This window comes from Aedes aegypti, chromosome 3 (genome assembly GCF_002204515.2).
Source record: "Aedes aegypti strain LVP_AGWG chromosome 3, AaegL5.0 Primary Assembly, whole genome shotgun sequence".
In the NCBI taxonomy this organism is placed as follows: Eukaryota; Metazoa; Arthropoda; class Insecta; order Diptera; family Culicidae; genus Aedes; species Aedes aegypti.
The window spans coordinates 271,320,819-271,336,992 of record NC_035109.1 but is presented as its reverse complement, the minus strand read 5'-3'; the positions used below and the strand labels follow the sequence as shown (position 1 = coordinate 271,336,992).

General features: G+C 40.5%; 1 protein-coding gene across 3 annotated transcripts in view; it reads right to left on the bottom strand.

Moving 5' to 3' along the window:
• Positions 1-11,946: 11,946 nt before the first annotated feature.
• Positions 11,947-16,174, bottom strand: part of LOC5564727 (alpha-L-iduronidase) — a 28,756-nt gene continuing 24,528 nt past the window's right edge. Inside the window, exons 7-8 of one of the 3 annotated variants that reach the window (XR_002501716.1) lie at positions 12,394-12,543; positions 11,947-12,317 (exon numbers count right to left, since the gene is read on the bottom strand). Coding sequence is in view for 1 of the 3 variants with exons in the window: in XM_001649019.2 (XP_001649069.2) it covers positions 12,467-12,543 (77 nt within the window). In the remaining 2 variants the exon portion in view is untranslated. Of the gene's footprint in view, positions 12,544-16,174 lie in introns of all 3 variants that reach the window. The other 2 variants (XR_002501715.1, XM_001649019.2) reach the window with 2 other exon arrangements.

Here is a 16,174-nt window from a genome sequence, read left to right as displayed (position 1 = left end):
TCGAGTGTCGCATCGAAAGCTTCTATTGAAATTAGGAGAAGTGTTCCAGTTCTCTCATGCGGCAACTAAGTTAATGCATTCATACCTAACTGATCGATATCAGGCTGTTTTCTGCAATGACAAGTTATCTCGCTTTGAGGGTATTATATCTGGAGTTCCCCAAGGATCAGTACTAGGGCCATTGCTTTTTTCATTATTTATTAATGATTTGCCCTCCACCTTACGCTACTGTTCAGTTCATCTCTTTGCTGATGATGTCCAGATATATTTGTGTGAATTGGAGCCAAGTAATTATGGTTCCTTGGGAGAAAAGGTTAATTATGATCTACAAAGAATTTTAGATTGGTCACAGCGAAATTTGTTACCAATCAATCCAAAAACTAAAGCAATGCTGATAAATAGAGGTAGGAATATTTTTGAGTGTCCGGATTTGGTAATGGATGGAGAAAACATAGAATTTGTTGATCGTGTAGAGAGTCTAGGAATAATCATAACGTCTAAACTTAATTGGGATGATCAGATAAACTCACAATGTGGTAAAATATATGGTTGCCTAAAAAGATTAAATTTAGTTACCAGACATTTTAGTATCCCTATCAAACTTAAACTTTTTAAAACTTTACTTCTCCCTCATTTCATTTATGGTGATTTTATTAATTTGAATGCGTCGGTTGCTTCGCTAGATAAGTTGAGACTTGCTCTAAATTCTTGTGTAAGATACGTTTATAATTTGTCGAGATTTTCAAGAGTGTCTCATCTCCACAAAGAACTCATTGGTTGCAGTTTTTCAAACCTTTATAGATATAGGTCATGCATAACAATATTCAAAATTCTATTGTTGAAAAAGCCAGAATATTTGTTTACAAAACTTTCTCCTATGCGATCCGATAGAAATAGAAGCCTTTTAATTCCTCAACATCGTTCTGCATATTACAGTCAATCTTTGTTCGCAAGAGGTATTGTCTTCTGGAACCAATTGCCACTACATATTAAAACAAATGTCTCAATGGTGAATTTTAAAAGGGACCTAAAACAGTTGTTGGCAGCATGATTCAGGGATTTTATGAAGTATAGTTTGAATTAACATTGAAAATTAAATATTAGAATATCTTTGGCGTATTATTTTCTTATCAAGTGTAATGATTTACAAGGCTTTTAGCCTTATATTACATGAATTCACAAATAAATAAATAAATAAATAAATAAATAAATAAAGGGTCTACAAAGACCGTCGCTGCACATGTCGCTGAAATAGAAGAAGAACTACGTGCGAGGGAGAGTGCTCTATCGGATCAAATGGCTCTCATATCGAAACACGCTAAACTTGTCACGCTCAGAAATGAGTGCTGAGTACACAAAATCAGCCCCTCTTCATGCAGCACAGATTCTGTGCACTGTACACAGTTTTGAGCAAACGGTTGTAAACAAACCGAATGAGTGAAATGCGCACAGAGGAGGAACGCTTGGAATGCGGAATTCGCTTCCATTTTTGTTTTGCTTCTGAAAACATAAAAAAAAACATTCAAATTTTGTAGCTTTGGGCAAAGAGGACAGCGAAATCATGCTCTTGTGTTGACGGAGAAACCAACCTCAGTTCATCCCAAAAGCAATGATGATGTGTTTGCAGAGCCTCGCAGTAAGCTAGAGCTGTCAAATGGAAGATGTGCGTTTGGATAGAGCCAACGTTTCTCTCCACTCTCTCAGCCACGGATTATTCAACCAACAGCGAATGCTGATTCATAATTGTTGTGAGCGTACGAGATCGCTTCATCTATCAGATCAAGATGAGCAGAATAAAGCCTGCTTATCATTCGTTGAGGTCCTATCAGTTCCGGTTTCAGGAACTGGTCCTTTTGCATACGCTCCACGGAAATACTTTTTCGGTGACGAAGCCGACTGCTTTCGATGCGAGAGCCAATTTTGAACCTTATCTTTACTGAATTGTACCTCCTGTCTAATTGAGTCTCTTTTCTTAATAAACTCTTGCTCGGCCGCCAGCTGACAATCCAACAGCTCTCTTCCCTGTTTCAGCTGAAGCTCGTGTATTTGTTTCCTCAACTCAAGTTCCTTCTCACGCATTTCCTTCTCCATTCGTAACTGCTTCTCATTCCAAATACGGGTAATCTCCAAACACGCTAAACTTGTCACGCTCAGAAATGAGTGCCGAGTACACAAAATCAGCCTCTCTTCATGCAGCACAGATTCTGTGCAAAGGGGGCTGTACACAGTTTTGTGCAAACGGTGGTAAACAAACCGAATGAGTGAAATGCGCACAGAGGAGGAACGCTTGGAATGCGGAATTTGCTTCCATTTTTGTTTTGCTTCTGAAAACATTAAAAAAAAAACATTCAAATTTTCAAATTTTCAATTCCGCACAGCCGAAGGCCAACACATCGGCTACACACAGCATGAGTGCGACTTACACAGAATTTTCACTCAGCCAGAGAGTCCTGCATTGGTTGCCTCATTCTGTGTAGTTTTAACACATGGGCTGCGTTGAGTAGGCTTAGCGTGTAGCTTTGAGTATACTACACTGAGGCAAAAAAACTTAATAATTTCTCAAGGAACAATGATGATTTGGCGCCACAACGATTATTGTTGAAATTTTTAAGTTTTACTTATGATTTTGGTGAAGAATTTCACTACTAAATTTCATAAGTAAATCAATGGAAAACAGAAATAAACGCAATGATAAATGCTCACTTTAAATTATCAATCACTACTAACGATTGCCTTCTATATCAGGCAAGCTCAAAAATTGACATGTTGATAACATGTGAACTACAGTGGGATTCCGTTTTTGGCAACAAAGTTGAAATTTTCAGTTGCCAAAAACGGAACCGTGCCAAAATCGGAACCCATATTTCAAATTTTATTTTTCAAATATTGGTTTTGATAACATCATTACAATGTTAATACATCATTTTTATGGAATCATAAGGCGTTGAGACTTCGAAAAGGTTCACTTCGAAGCATTTTCCCGGAGGGTTATACTATGATATGAATCTATAGCTCCGTAATATTAAATCTGGCAAACGATTTTCTGGTCGCGTTTTTACGCCTCAACGTCTTCAATTTTTTTAGAAGCCTAATGCATAATTTTTGTATAAGAGGGCCTTGTAAAACCAATAATCGCATAAGTGACTTTTATTGAAGAACTGGACATTTTCTTAAAACTATGAGAGAAAACGAAAAAAATGTTTTCTTTTAAAGACGTATTTGCGAATCAAAAGCGCTGGGTATTGCAAAACGGCATAACCTTTTTTTCTAATTAAATAAACATTTAAAATCAGTTCAACTTTTGGACTTAAGCGTAAAATTTGAAAAATTCGGTGAGTTTAGAATTGCTCCTTCAATTTAAAAGTGAAGCATTTTATAATGAATGGTTGACAGTATCAAAAGGGCAAACATAAACATAAGAAGATGCATAAATGTCTTGTAATTGTGTAGAATTTAAGGTGAAGATGAATCGAAGCCAAAGTTCAAATTTTCAAGAGCACGGTTCTGAAGAAGCAAACATCCGTTTGAGCTGAAAACCTAATCGAATGCTTATCACCAGCTAGTGATCAATCGATTGAGTTTTCAGCTTAAACGGATTTTTGGTTCTTCAGATCCGTGCTCTTGAAAATTTGAAGTTTGGCTTCGATTCATCTTCACCTTAATTTTTACTTGAAATAATTTTTAATTCAGCTAGATATATGTTTTACACCTGCCTTATGAAATCAATTGAAATTTACAGAATCTTGTTATGAAACCTCAAGAACCTTATAGGAATCTTCAGGTTCTCATAAGAAATCTACAGAAAAAACGCTTGAGCTCTGAAGCATCTTGCCAAGCATCCGTAGGAACTCGCAGAGCGTTCTCAGGATCTTGCTAAAGATTTTGCTATGAGTTAACATCTTGGAATTCCGCTGCGATGTTGCCGAAAATTCTCAAGTCTCCGATGAAGAAATTTAAAAGTTTATTATTATTAGGCTACCACTAGCACACCTCAAATTCCTCTGAGAACCTTTTCAAAATCCTCAAGCTTTCGCCGAAAATATTAAAAAAAACAACTAAAAATTCACATTATCCCGCTTAAAATTTACAGGACGCCCTAGAGTTTATTAGGAATCACCAAATTTTGGACATAATCCTTCATAACCAGTTATACACTCTAAAGATCCCTCAAGAAGCTCTCAGTGTCCACTTGGAATCTGCAGATATCCTCATGAATTCGTTAAAATTTCTGAAAAGTCCCACAAGAACGAAGAATCACTTAAGGATTCTCCAGGATACAGTTAGGAAACTCATAGACTCAGCTCGTGATGATGTTGAGACCCGTATCCTTGATTAAAAAACTTGTACAGAATTCTGGATAGTCTCTTAACAAATCTAACGCCTTATAGAGTCTATAGAAATGAGAGAACGTAGCTTTAAATAGTTGACGCAGAAAGATCAATATACACACCAATACCTCAGACAAAAAGTAAAAACACTCTCAGTCGTATTTATCGCACGCTTCAATGGTATTATTGAAAATAAATTGTAGTTTGGACTGTATTCGCATTTGTCATATTATTTAATGAAATTTAAAAAAAAGTTATGATACACGACATTTTGCTGTACATATCTGTATCTATTATTGCGGTGTGTTTTCACATACGCAATGTATGTAAATCCTTAATAATAAAGACAGCGAGACAAAATTTATGATTGTAACTCTGTGTAAGTCATAGATTTTTCGTTGCTCTTATGTGTGCTTTGTTCGAACAAGCTGTTCCAAATCTGAAGAACAGTGTTTTTTTTATTGTATCACCTACTGGCAGACTCAAGTGGGCTGGTCACTTAATATGAATGCCTATGAAAAAAGGGTGGTCTTAAGTTGAGATACTGGTGGAGATTATTGGTGTCATGAAACGTTGCCTATGTATGACCAATGACCATTCTGAAGTAAATAAGCGCGTACGCGAGTCCTTAGTAGTTGGTGAGATTTGAGGAAACATCGACGAAAATGGAGATCTGGAATGTAATCGGTGTGGAGATGACATGCTTTTCAAGTGACTAAAGCAACAGACACGATAATATTTACAAAAATTTACAAATTTTAATGGTATTGAAAAATGTTGCCAAAAACGGATCCATTTTGTTGCCAAAATCGGGGGGTGCCAAAATCGGAGCATGCCAAAAACGGAGCATGCCAAAAACGGAATCCCACTGTACTTTCGATTAACTTGTACCCAACATCGAAAGCGGAGTAGTTTTTCTAGCGATTGCTATGAAAATTATTTCAAGTTATGGTTCTTAAATATTTCAAAGCTCTCACTTATGAAACTTATGATCCTATTTTCGAAATGGTTAAGCGTTCAATGAAACCATAATTTGGTTGATTCATAAGTCTTGATTTATGAAAAATCTAAGTATTTTTTCCTCAGTGTACTCAAGCCTGTGGGTTCTCGAATATCGACAATCTCAAAAGACTGCAAGACAATTTACAAGGAGACGCCTTGGAAGCGGTAAGAAGCCGGTTGGTTCTCCCAAAAGCGGTACCGGATGTTATACAAGATTTGTGAAATCTATTCGGTAAACCGGAAAAACTTTTGAAAACGTTGATGATGAAAATGCGCAATGCATCACCACCTAAGGTCGATCGCTTAGAGTCGTTCGTCAACTTCGGGATAACGGTAAAACAGCATTGCGACCATTTTGAAGCTGCTCAATTGAAAGATCACCCGAACAGCCCAATGTTAGTTCAGGAACTTTGAGAAAAACTTAGATTGGGTAAGATTCAAACGAGGTAAAAATGACACCCCGCTCAGAATGTTCACCGACTTTATGACGGACATCGTTTCTGATGTGTCGGAAGTTTACGATTTTACTGATTGGTCGCATAATGATGTAGCTCAATCTGGAAAAGAAAAATCCCGGAAAAAAGAGTTCATTCATCTGCATAATTCAGGTAAATCATGCTGGATTTGCAACGGTAGCGACAATAAGATTCGGTACTGCGACGATTTCAAGCGTATGAATCAGTTGACAACCATCAGTCGTAGACAACAGACGTGTGCAAAACTTCTCTGCTCGATTTCAAAGTGCTTTGTGCTATGGCGAATGTACGCAAAAATACACTCGTTGTTGACTTCAGCGTTCTCCCTGTGCGACCGGAGGCGGCGACAATACAAAAGTTCTTGTATGAAAATATCAAACTGCAGCTGAAGGACGTTGCATCCATCCAGTTGCATAGCATTCGAAACTGCGTGTTTGTCGAATTGACTAGCGCAGAGTTGGCCTCGAAGTATCAGAATGGGAATAATTTGAAGCATGTCATCAATCACGAAGGGAGAGCTTTTAAAATCCCAGTTTACGTAGACGATGCTGCTGTGACTGTCAGGATTCACGATCTCTCTACGGACATCCCCCATACTGTGGTGAAAAAGCATATGGAGGACCGATATGGTTTTGTGCTCTCTATTGGAAGAGAGCGATGGAAGCATTATTTCCCTGGTATCCCGAATGGAGTACGATTGCTGAGAATGCATCTTACTAAACCGATACCCTCGTTCATCGAGATAGAAAACCAACTGACGACTGTGACTTACGAAAATCAGGTTAAAAGTTGCCGTTACTGCCAAAAACCTGTACATCCAAAACGTAAGTGTACCGAGCTTCCCAAGGAAACAGCATTTCCTCACCAAAACGAGACTGTAACGGCAACACCAACATCTCTGTTCAACGAGAATGACTTCCCCGCACTTGCTTCGGTGGCAGTTTCAACCCCAAACCAGTCATCGCAAACAATAGTACCTACTGCATCTATCCAACATGAATCGAATCAAACGAAAAACAACTACGCTGATGCCGACTACGAGAAAGCAGAGACAGCCAACAACGAAGACGAAACGACCAGCAGTTCATGTGAGGAAACCGAAACAAACAAACGTCGATTGTCAACTCGCCGCCAAATGATACGAAGAAGATGTGTATTCCTCAGGGTTGCCAGAACGAGGGCGAAACCGTTCGTACCGGTGTGAGAACTCGTTCACATGTTGTTAATTTTTCATCTAAATTGAAAGATCGTTCAGCATCCAAATAAATTTGCGATTGTAGTTATGTTTATTATATAAGCCATTATGTAATTAACAAAAAACAACGGCTCCGTAATGCCTTCAGGGCGGATGAGCCTCTTAAATAAACAAATAATTAAAAAAAAAAAGCGTATGAATGTGGCTGAGCATATCAAGACAGTAGATAAACTAAAGCTATGCAATCTCTGCTTGAATTCGCATGGAAATAGTCGGTGTACTACTGCGTTGTTCCGTGAAGGACTGTGGAGGAAATCATCATTATCTGTTTCATCGAAGGGAAGAATCTGTTCAGCTGACTGAAGTTGGCTGTAATGCACACAATAACTTGTCACGTGGAGTGATATTCGCATTGTGCCGGTAACATTGTTCGCCGGAAACTTGAGCTTACAAACACTAGCTTTCCTAGACAAGGGCTCTTGTAGCACACTAGTGGACGAAGTTGTCGCTAAGCGATTGAAGCTGACCGGTGAACTCGAACCATTGATAGTAACCTGGACTGGTGGAATAAAGCAATATGAAAATTGTTCACGCAGAATTAGATTTATGCTGTCTGCCGACGGTTGCGAAAAACAATTCACACTGGATGATGCCCGTACAATGTCCGAACTAATGCTGCCGAAGCAATGCGTGCGATTTTCTGAAATAACAGCTTGTTATCCACATCTCTCTGACCTGCCAGTGGCCGACCATTCATTAGAAGATCCGAAAATATTACTAAGGCTAGATAATTTGCACCTATTCGCGCCCCTAGAATCACGTGTTGGCAATCCTGGTGAACCCTTAGCTTCAAGATGGACAGTATATGGACCGGAGATACATCGATCAACCACTGAAACGTTTGTCAACCTACATTCAATCAAACCAGCAAGTAATCAAGAACTTCACGAAGTTGGTGTCACTTCGTTTGGAGTACCGGAATCTGCTGAGGATCAACGGGCACGAACAATACTGCAGGAGACAACAGTGCGAATCGGGGATCGCTTCCAAACAGGGCTGCTTTGGCGACAATTTCCCGATAGTTTCCCAATGGTCTTCCGTAGGCTAAAAGCCCTGGAGCGTAAACTAGAGAACAACTCGTTGCTGAAAGAAAATGGCCTTGTGCAGATCGAAGAATATCAAGCCAAAGGCTAAGCACATCAGGCCACAACCAACCCCCCGCGAAGTGACAGATAACGCAATTTTCACGTACCTACTTTCAACGTAAACAATGGGGCCATCCAGCGCTTCCGGCACAATTTTTCACTATGGCACAACAGAGGAAATTGCAGAAATACAGTCTTCTAATGTTTGGTACTTGCCGTTAAATGTGGTTTTGAACCCTCGAAAGCCTGACAAAATCGTTTAGTGTGGGATGCAGCCGCATCCGTTGATGGCGTGTCGCTAAATTCAGAATTGCTAAAAGGACCAGACATGTTGGTTTCACTTCCTCAAACCAGCGATCAAACGAGCAAAGGAAGTACAATACATTCACGCCAAAGGCAGGTTTTGTATCCGAAATTAGGTCTCCAATTCCAGAGCTTTTCTGGATGATATGGGCGAGAAAGAAGCATGCCGGAAAGTGCACTTCAGCCACGATAACGACAACGAATATGAACGAGTTTTGGGCATTGTTTGGGAACCCCTACACGATGTATTTTCCTTTGCTGCTTCATCTGTTGCAGGCATCCAGCAAAGAGATGAAGAAAGTGATCATCCTACAAAAAGAATGGTTCTAAGTCGTGTAATGGCTCTTTTACGTTGGTACGACGGAGAAATTCGGGCGCAGTTTAACCATCATCAGATAGTGGTCAGAGTGATCACTACGATAGGTCCTGATGTCGATAATGTCGGAGAAGTGCAGTCAATCAATCAAAACGTGATCGATTTGTGATTATGTCTGCCGTGATGATCTCCAAGTTTATCGGTATGCAAGGCTGTGCTGGAAGTAGGTGCCACGAATGGCCATATTCTTGGAGGTGGCGAAACCAATTATTCCTAAGCCATTTTAGTTAGTCAGTCGGTGGACGCTGAACTTTCCTATAGTCCATTCAGAAACTCTCCTGGCCAACCTGCGCGTTTAGATCTCCTATGATGATTTTGACGTCGTGGCTTGGGTAGCTGTCGTATTCGCGTTTGAGCTGCGCGTTAGGAGCGTCTTTATCATAATCAGTGCTTCCGGAGTGAGTGCTGTGCACGTTTATTATGCTGAAGTTGAAGAACCGGCTTTTGAGCCTCAACTTGCACATTCTCTCATAGCCCAGGAGAAGTGGTTCACCTAGAGTGAGTTTATAGCAGAGAAGAAGTAGATTTTGTATGAAAATTGACAGGAAAATCAATTACAAGTTCATCCACTTCTCCTGGCCTATTGATCACCATCCGATCGCGCGCCTTTGTATATCACCCATCACTATGAAAGCTGTTCCCAGCTCGTTTGTGTTGCCACAGTTCTGGTAGATGGTATGGTTACCTCTAAACGTTCGCACCATTGATCCCTTCCAACACACTTCCTGCAACGCTACTATGCAGAATCTTCGGTACTTCAACACACCGGCGAGTATGCGTGTGCTCCCTATGAAGTTGAGAGATATACAGTTCCACGTACCGAGCTTCCAATCGCTAGTCCCTTCACGTCGCTGTGTTCTTCGCCTATTGTCCCGGTTCGTATTATCTCGTTGATTATTCGTTTCTTCAAGGCCTGACACCAATCCCCTAGATTTCCGAAGGACCATTTCCCCTAAATGTTCGGAGGGCCATAGTAAACAGTTTAACTTAGAGTCCCTCTCTGGCACTCGGAACGAAGATCAGCCACATGGGGAACATACGCTGTTGTGAGCCGCTCCTAACATGGAGTACATACACTCCAGGTTTGCAGAAGCAAATCACCTCTTCCCTGTCAAAGTTTCCACCGGGGTTGATTACCCGATTTTACCTAAGGTTGCTCGTCTCCCGGCCAGTACCGAGAGGAAGTAGGAAAAGATGTTGCTGGGCAAGGGGCTAAGGACCACACAAGGGGGTATATGTTATTCCTTCAGGTACGTGAGGTACACCATGCCCAACATTTACCAACCAAAATCAAACCATGTGTATTCAATAAAATCCGAGCTAAGATTTTGAAAGGTATAATTAAGATTTACAGTTGAAACAAGTCTATTTGTTTAAAAATATGAAAATATTTATTTTCATACAATTTGTCATTTTTCTTCAATCATTTCATGAGTAGCATTTAATTCATCTAGATGTGGAAAGTAAAAAGCTCCATCAATTCCCCTTCAGTAACAGGCTCATCTCCTTTGCAAAGTTCAATATTAATTTATTCGATTCATTCACGATTCAGATTATTCAAATTTCTCGCCCACATTTTCACTTTGCCTTCCGTGGCCAACGTGATGACGTGTTACCGGAATCGATTTTGACGAAGAAAACCGCCTGTGTATATATACGGCATTAGGTATATTCGAACTTATTCGAACGGGTTGTAGAGGCCAGGCAACGCGAGCTAAGGACTAAAATTCAAGAAGGCATCCAGAAAAGCTGTGGGAAACAACCACCCTTAATAGGAGGAGAGTAAAAGGTAGCGCAAACATTTTTCCAGACTGGCGGAGCAAAAATCTCATCAGCTACTTATTCTAATTAGCTGAATGCAAATTTACTGCCATACTTACATTAGCATGATTTTGAGCGCCGTAAGAGCGTTATCTTGTGTTCGGATCGGGTAGACCTGTAACCACCGATGATTGAAGAGAATGGAAGCAACGAATTGAAGCATAATGTCAAATTAACTATATCTTACTGATCTGATATGATTTTTTGTTTGTTTTACTTACACATTATACGACACTTTGAGTTGGTTTATTGACAGAATGTCGTGAGTTCGATTCTCACCGAGAAGACGTGTAATTTTCGCAAATTTCACATCAATTTGTCCATTTAATCCAATTGCAAAGTACAGTACTGGACAGAATAAAGTACGCATTGGCCGTTTTCCCATACAAAATGGTCAAGTTTGAAGATCTGAATCTCAGCTTTTAGTGTTCCGATTGATATGAAATTTGCACCACAGCCTAGATATAATATAGATTTTACTCAATTAAAATATCACTGCATTTGAAACACAATCTTTTAAATTATTAAAAATCTCTCAATTTGCAAAAAATTGCAAAAATTAATTTTGAAAATATTTTGAAAACAATCAGTTTTACCGAAAAATGATGTTCCGCAAATTTGTGTGTCTTATCAAATTGTACATTTTTGCAGAAGGACATATTGCTCTAAATATTTTCATTTGAAAATTATTTTTACTTTAAAATTTTGTCATTTTTATCAAAATTTGAGATTTGCGATAACTTAAAAGTTCGTTAATGAAAAACTATGAATTTCTAGCCTAGCAAATTTGAGGTTACTTTCAAGCTGCGGTGAAAATTTCAGGTCAATCGGACAACTATAAACCGAGATATAAGACTCCAAACTTGATCATTTTGTATGAAAAAACGGCCAATACGTACTTTATTCTGTCCAGTACTGTATATGTAATGTTTAGTTTTTCGGTAGTTGTCAAACTTCCACTCGGCTGGTTAGCCGTAAACCACGAATCACAATTAATTAAAACAAGTAACATTTTTTGCCAATTGGGTCTATTGTAGTAGTTCAGCTAAGTATGCTGTTTCGCTCAAGAAAAGTAAAAATTTCTTTTCAAGAAATGGCCAAGGAATTTTCTACAGCGAGCTCTATTTGAAATGACTTTTCTTTTCAACTACGTAGTGCAATCGAAGACAAGTGCTTTTCTTGAACATTTCTGGAAAGAAATTTCTCACGCATCGAGATCGAGGCGCTTTCTTTTCTGTTGAAGGGTGTACTTCCTATTACAACATAAAGTAATATCTTCAATTTATTGAAAAACAAAAACTTTAATACTCTTCGTTTATTAATATTCAAAATTTAACTTGATATTACTGTAATTACAAATAATTTCCCACCTAGGGGTACAACTATTGTAAATTATTACAAAACAAAGTCATTCACATAATAAAGATATTAAATTAAACAGCGGGAATAATCCAATATAAATCACCTAGGTTGCACTGCTACTACACGCTGGGATATAATTTTGTATTGTCTCTATACAGTCGTTGACCACAAAATCTGTTAATATGACCTGCTCAGTTTGAGCCAGCAAAAATAATCCACGCAAAAAAAAGTCCTATGGCTACCTATCAATACCGCACTATAGCCAACCCCATCTCTTTCCACGCAATCTGCTCTTGTCGCGGTCTTTGGCTGGCATTCGCAAAAGCACAGGAGTTAAACCTAATTTAATTAGCATTCGGTGCGTGCTGTGCACAACTATACCTACATGTATACTTACCCGGACTTCATTTGAAACCACCAAACATGGGGATAATTAAAAGTTCGAATTGATTAAAAAATCAGCCGTCATGATAATGAGCTTTGGAAAAAGCGCCAACGCGGCCGAACAAATCAACGGAACGCACCCGGTACAGACCTGCAACGAGAACACAGATTCCGGGATTCAGTGCTTTATATTTTATATGAATGGGATCGAGGGTTGGGCTGATGGCACCACTATGCACGGTTTCTATATAATCTGGTGGACAAAAATATGTTTGCCGTCTTATGGTAATGAGGTTCGTGATACGAATTTAAAAATCAAATTTCGAGATACACTTTTGAAAAATACCTATAGTGAAATAATTAGTTTTTTACTAATGGTGAACATTACGAAAATTACTACACATATTAGAATTTATATTGAAATTTTAAACTGTTAAAACAGATTTTTTTAATAATGTTTCAATAAAAAAAGAGCAAATGTTTGTAGCTAAGTTGTTCGTAAACTTAAGTTTAGATCTAAAACCACCATTATAAACACAGCTCGGAGCAACAAAACTAACAACGATCTTACTCTGATGTTCCCGGAATACCTATCTCAACAGAAGTATTTACTATGATAATGATAAACAAGATAGTCCTATCAGGGCAGTTAATTTTCTTCGATTTTTTGCCACCTGATCGCCCATAGTGTGCCGCGGCAGTTGAAAATGCTTTCGGGATTACGTTGTCGTCGTCACAGTTGTTGAATATTGTAAGCTCTCGGGAACAAAAAATGAGCGTTGGTATTGGCGTGTTCCCTGAAAATAGCGTTCTCGAAGCGATTTCTCTTGAAGGATTCTTCCCGAGAAGATTGCATTTCGGAACGCACGACCCCATTGATAAATGACCGAAATATTATTCATGCAGAGTAGCAACGCGTAGCGCGTCTTTTCAATTGAAAAGTTGTGTGAGCTTTTGGGAAAATATGCCAATAACATCAAATAGGAGAAGGTGATGTTTTTTGTCATAGCGCTAGTCTATCAGTCTATCAATACGAAACACGGTTTGAATTAAACTGTATGGCTACCGCAGAGCATAGTCATTTAGTTCAATTCGAAATGGAAAATGGAAATGTCTCCTCAATGATTTTCGCGGATGATAGTAGGCAAATTTGTATGTTTCGTGGTTTCCTGTTCTTTTAAATATACATTTCATTTTGAGCGAATCTTTTGATAAAAAAAACTATTATCATTTGAATGGTTCATTTTCATTCATTTAGTTAACATTGTTAACCTGCCCTGCCCATCGTATGTTTCCAGCTTTGGTCACCTTCGGAATACTGGGTTCGCCGTAGAGTTGGGCGAGCTCGGGGTTCATCCTTCGCCGCCACACACCGTATTGCTACACACCGCCAAAGATCGTCTTGAGCACCCGGAGTTAAAAGACTCCAAGTGCTTGCAGATCCTCTTCGAGCATCGCCCATGTGTCATGCCCGTAGAGGGCTACCGGCCTTATGAGAGTTTTGTAAATGGTACATGGCATAATAGAAATATAAGTAGTAGAACTCTAGTGGCGCTGTTATCATTATTGAAACTTTCGATTGTTGGTTTAGTGCCCTGCTGTAGAGAAAGTTTTATTTTGAATAAGAAGTCGATACTATCGTATGCCGGTGAAGAGGTGATGCGTTGGGACCTGGTTTTCACGATATTTTTGGAGGATTTGCCGTACAGTAAAGATCTGGTCGGTTGTCAATCGGCCGTCAACGGCTTGATAACTTCCTACGAACTCGTTTACAAAAGGTGACAGACGACGGAAGATGATCTGGGATAATACTTTGTAGGCCGCATGGAATCGCTCGAAATCTAACTTGTCGCCTTTTTTGTAGATGGGGCATATTACCCCTTCCTTCCACTCCTCCGGTAGCTGTTCTGTTTCCTAGATTGTGCATATCAGCCGGTGCAGACAAATGGCCAGCCTCTCCGGGCCCATCTTTATAAGTTCAGCTCCGATACCATCCTTTATTATTATTTATTTGGTTTTGCATCAATTATCTTGATAAAACCTCGCCAACAATATTTCGCCAATTCACTCGGTTCATGGCCGCTTCTCTCCATCCTCGACTACGACCCACGCTTTCCAAGTCCTGGTGCTCCTGGTCCATCCACCTAGCTCGCTGCGCCGCACGCCTTTTTGTTCCGACCGGATTCGTAGCGAACAACATCTTTACAGGGCTGTTGACCGGCATTCTTACAACATGCCCTGCGCAACGTATCCTGCCAGCTTTAGCTACCTTCACGATACTGGGTTCGCCGTAGAGTTGAGCGAGCTCGTGGATCATCCTTCGCCGCCATACGCCGCCGATGATCGTCCTTAGCACTCGGCGTTCGAAAACCCCAAGAGCTTGCAAGTCCTCCTCGAGTCCACGTCTCATGCACGTAGAGGATTACCAGTCTTATGAGCGTTTTGTACATCGTGCATTTGCTGCGGGAGTGAATCTTTCTTCACCGCAGTTTCTTCTGGAGCCCATAGTAGGTACGACTTCCGCTGATGATGCGCCTTCGTATTTCCCGACTAACATTGTTGTCAGCCGTCAACAAGGATCCGAAGTAGACGAACTCGTCCACCACCTCAAAGGTATCCTCGTCTATCGCGACACTGCTTCCAAAGCGGACCCTGTCGCGCTCAGTTCCACCAACCAGCATGTAGTTTGTTTTCAACGTATTCACCATTGTTGCTTCGCGTTTAAGGCGGGAGAACAAATCTGCCACCGTTTCAAAATTTCTCCCAATAATATCCATGTCGTCCGCGAAGCAAACAAATTGTCCAGATCTCGTGAAAATCGTGCCATGACTGTTAAGTCCGACTCTCCGCATGACACCTTCAAGCGCAATATTGAACAACAGGCACGTAAGTCCTTCGCCCTGTCGTAGTCCCCGCCGAGACTCGAACGAACTGGAGTGTTCGCCCGAGATCTTCACACAGTTTTGCACACCATCCATCATTGCTCTAATCAATCTTGTGAGCTTCCCGGGAAAGCTGTTCTCGTCCATGATCTTTCATAGCTCTACAGGTCAATACTGTCGTATGCCGCCTTGAAATCGATGAACAAATGGTGCGTAGGGACCTAGTACTCACGGCATTTCTGGAAGATTTCCCGCACGGAAAAGATCTGGTCCTTTGTCGAGCGGCCTTCGATGAAACCTGCTTGATAAGTTCCCACGAACTCCCATGCTGCAGCATTGCAGCCCGCGCTGCATTCTGCTCCATCAAAAACCTCATGGCACTCTTCGTCTAACCAATCGTTTCTTGAGTTCCGTTCCACATATCCGATACCATCCTTACCAACAGCTTTATTGTTCTTGAGCTGATGAAAGGCATCCTTAACCTCCCTCAAAGTGGGGGCTGGTTGGTTTGCATCGTCCGCATTACTGACGAAAGCATTTCCTCCGTTGCCCCGTCCTTCATTGCCTGTGCTCTCAGCGCCATTCAGGTGTCTTCGACGAACACCTGCTGCTTCCACCTTTCGATCATCTCACGCTCGTCCGTCAAAATGCTCCCATTATTATCCCTGCACATCTCGACTCGCGGCACGAAGCCGTTGCAGGATACGTTGAGCTTCTGATAGAACTTACGTATTTCTTGAGACCGGCACAGCTGTTCCATCTCCTCGCACTCCGTCTCCTCCAGGCGGAGTTTTTTCTCCCGAAAGAGGCGGGTCTGCTGTTGCCGTTTCCGTCTATAACGTTCAACGTTTTGTCGGGTCCCTTGCTGCAGCATGATCGCACGCGCCGCATTCTTATCCT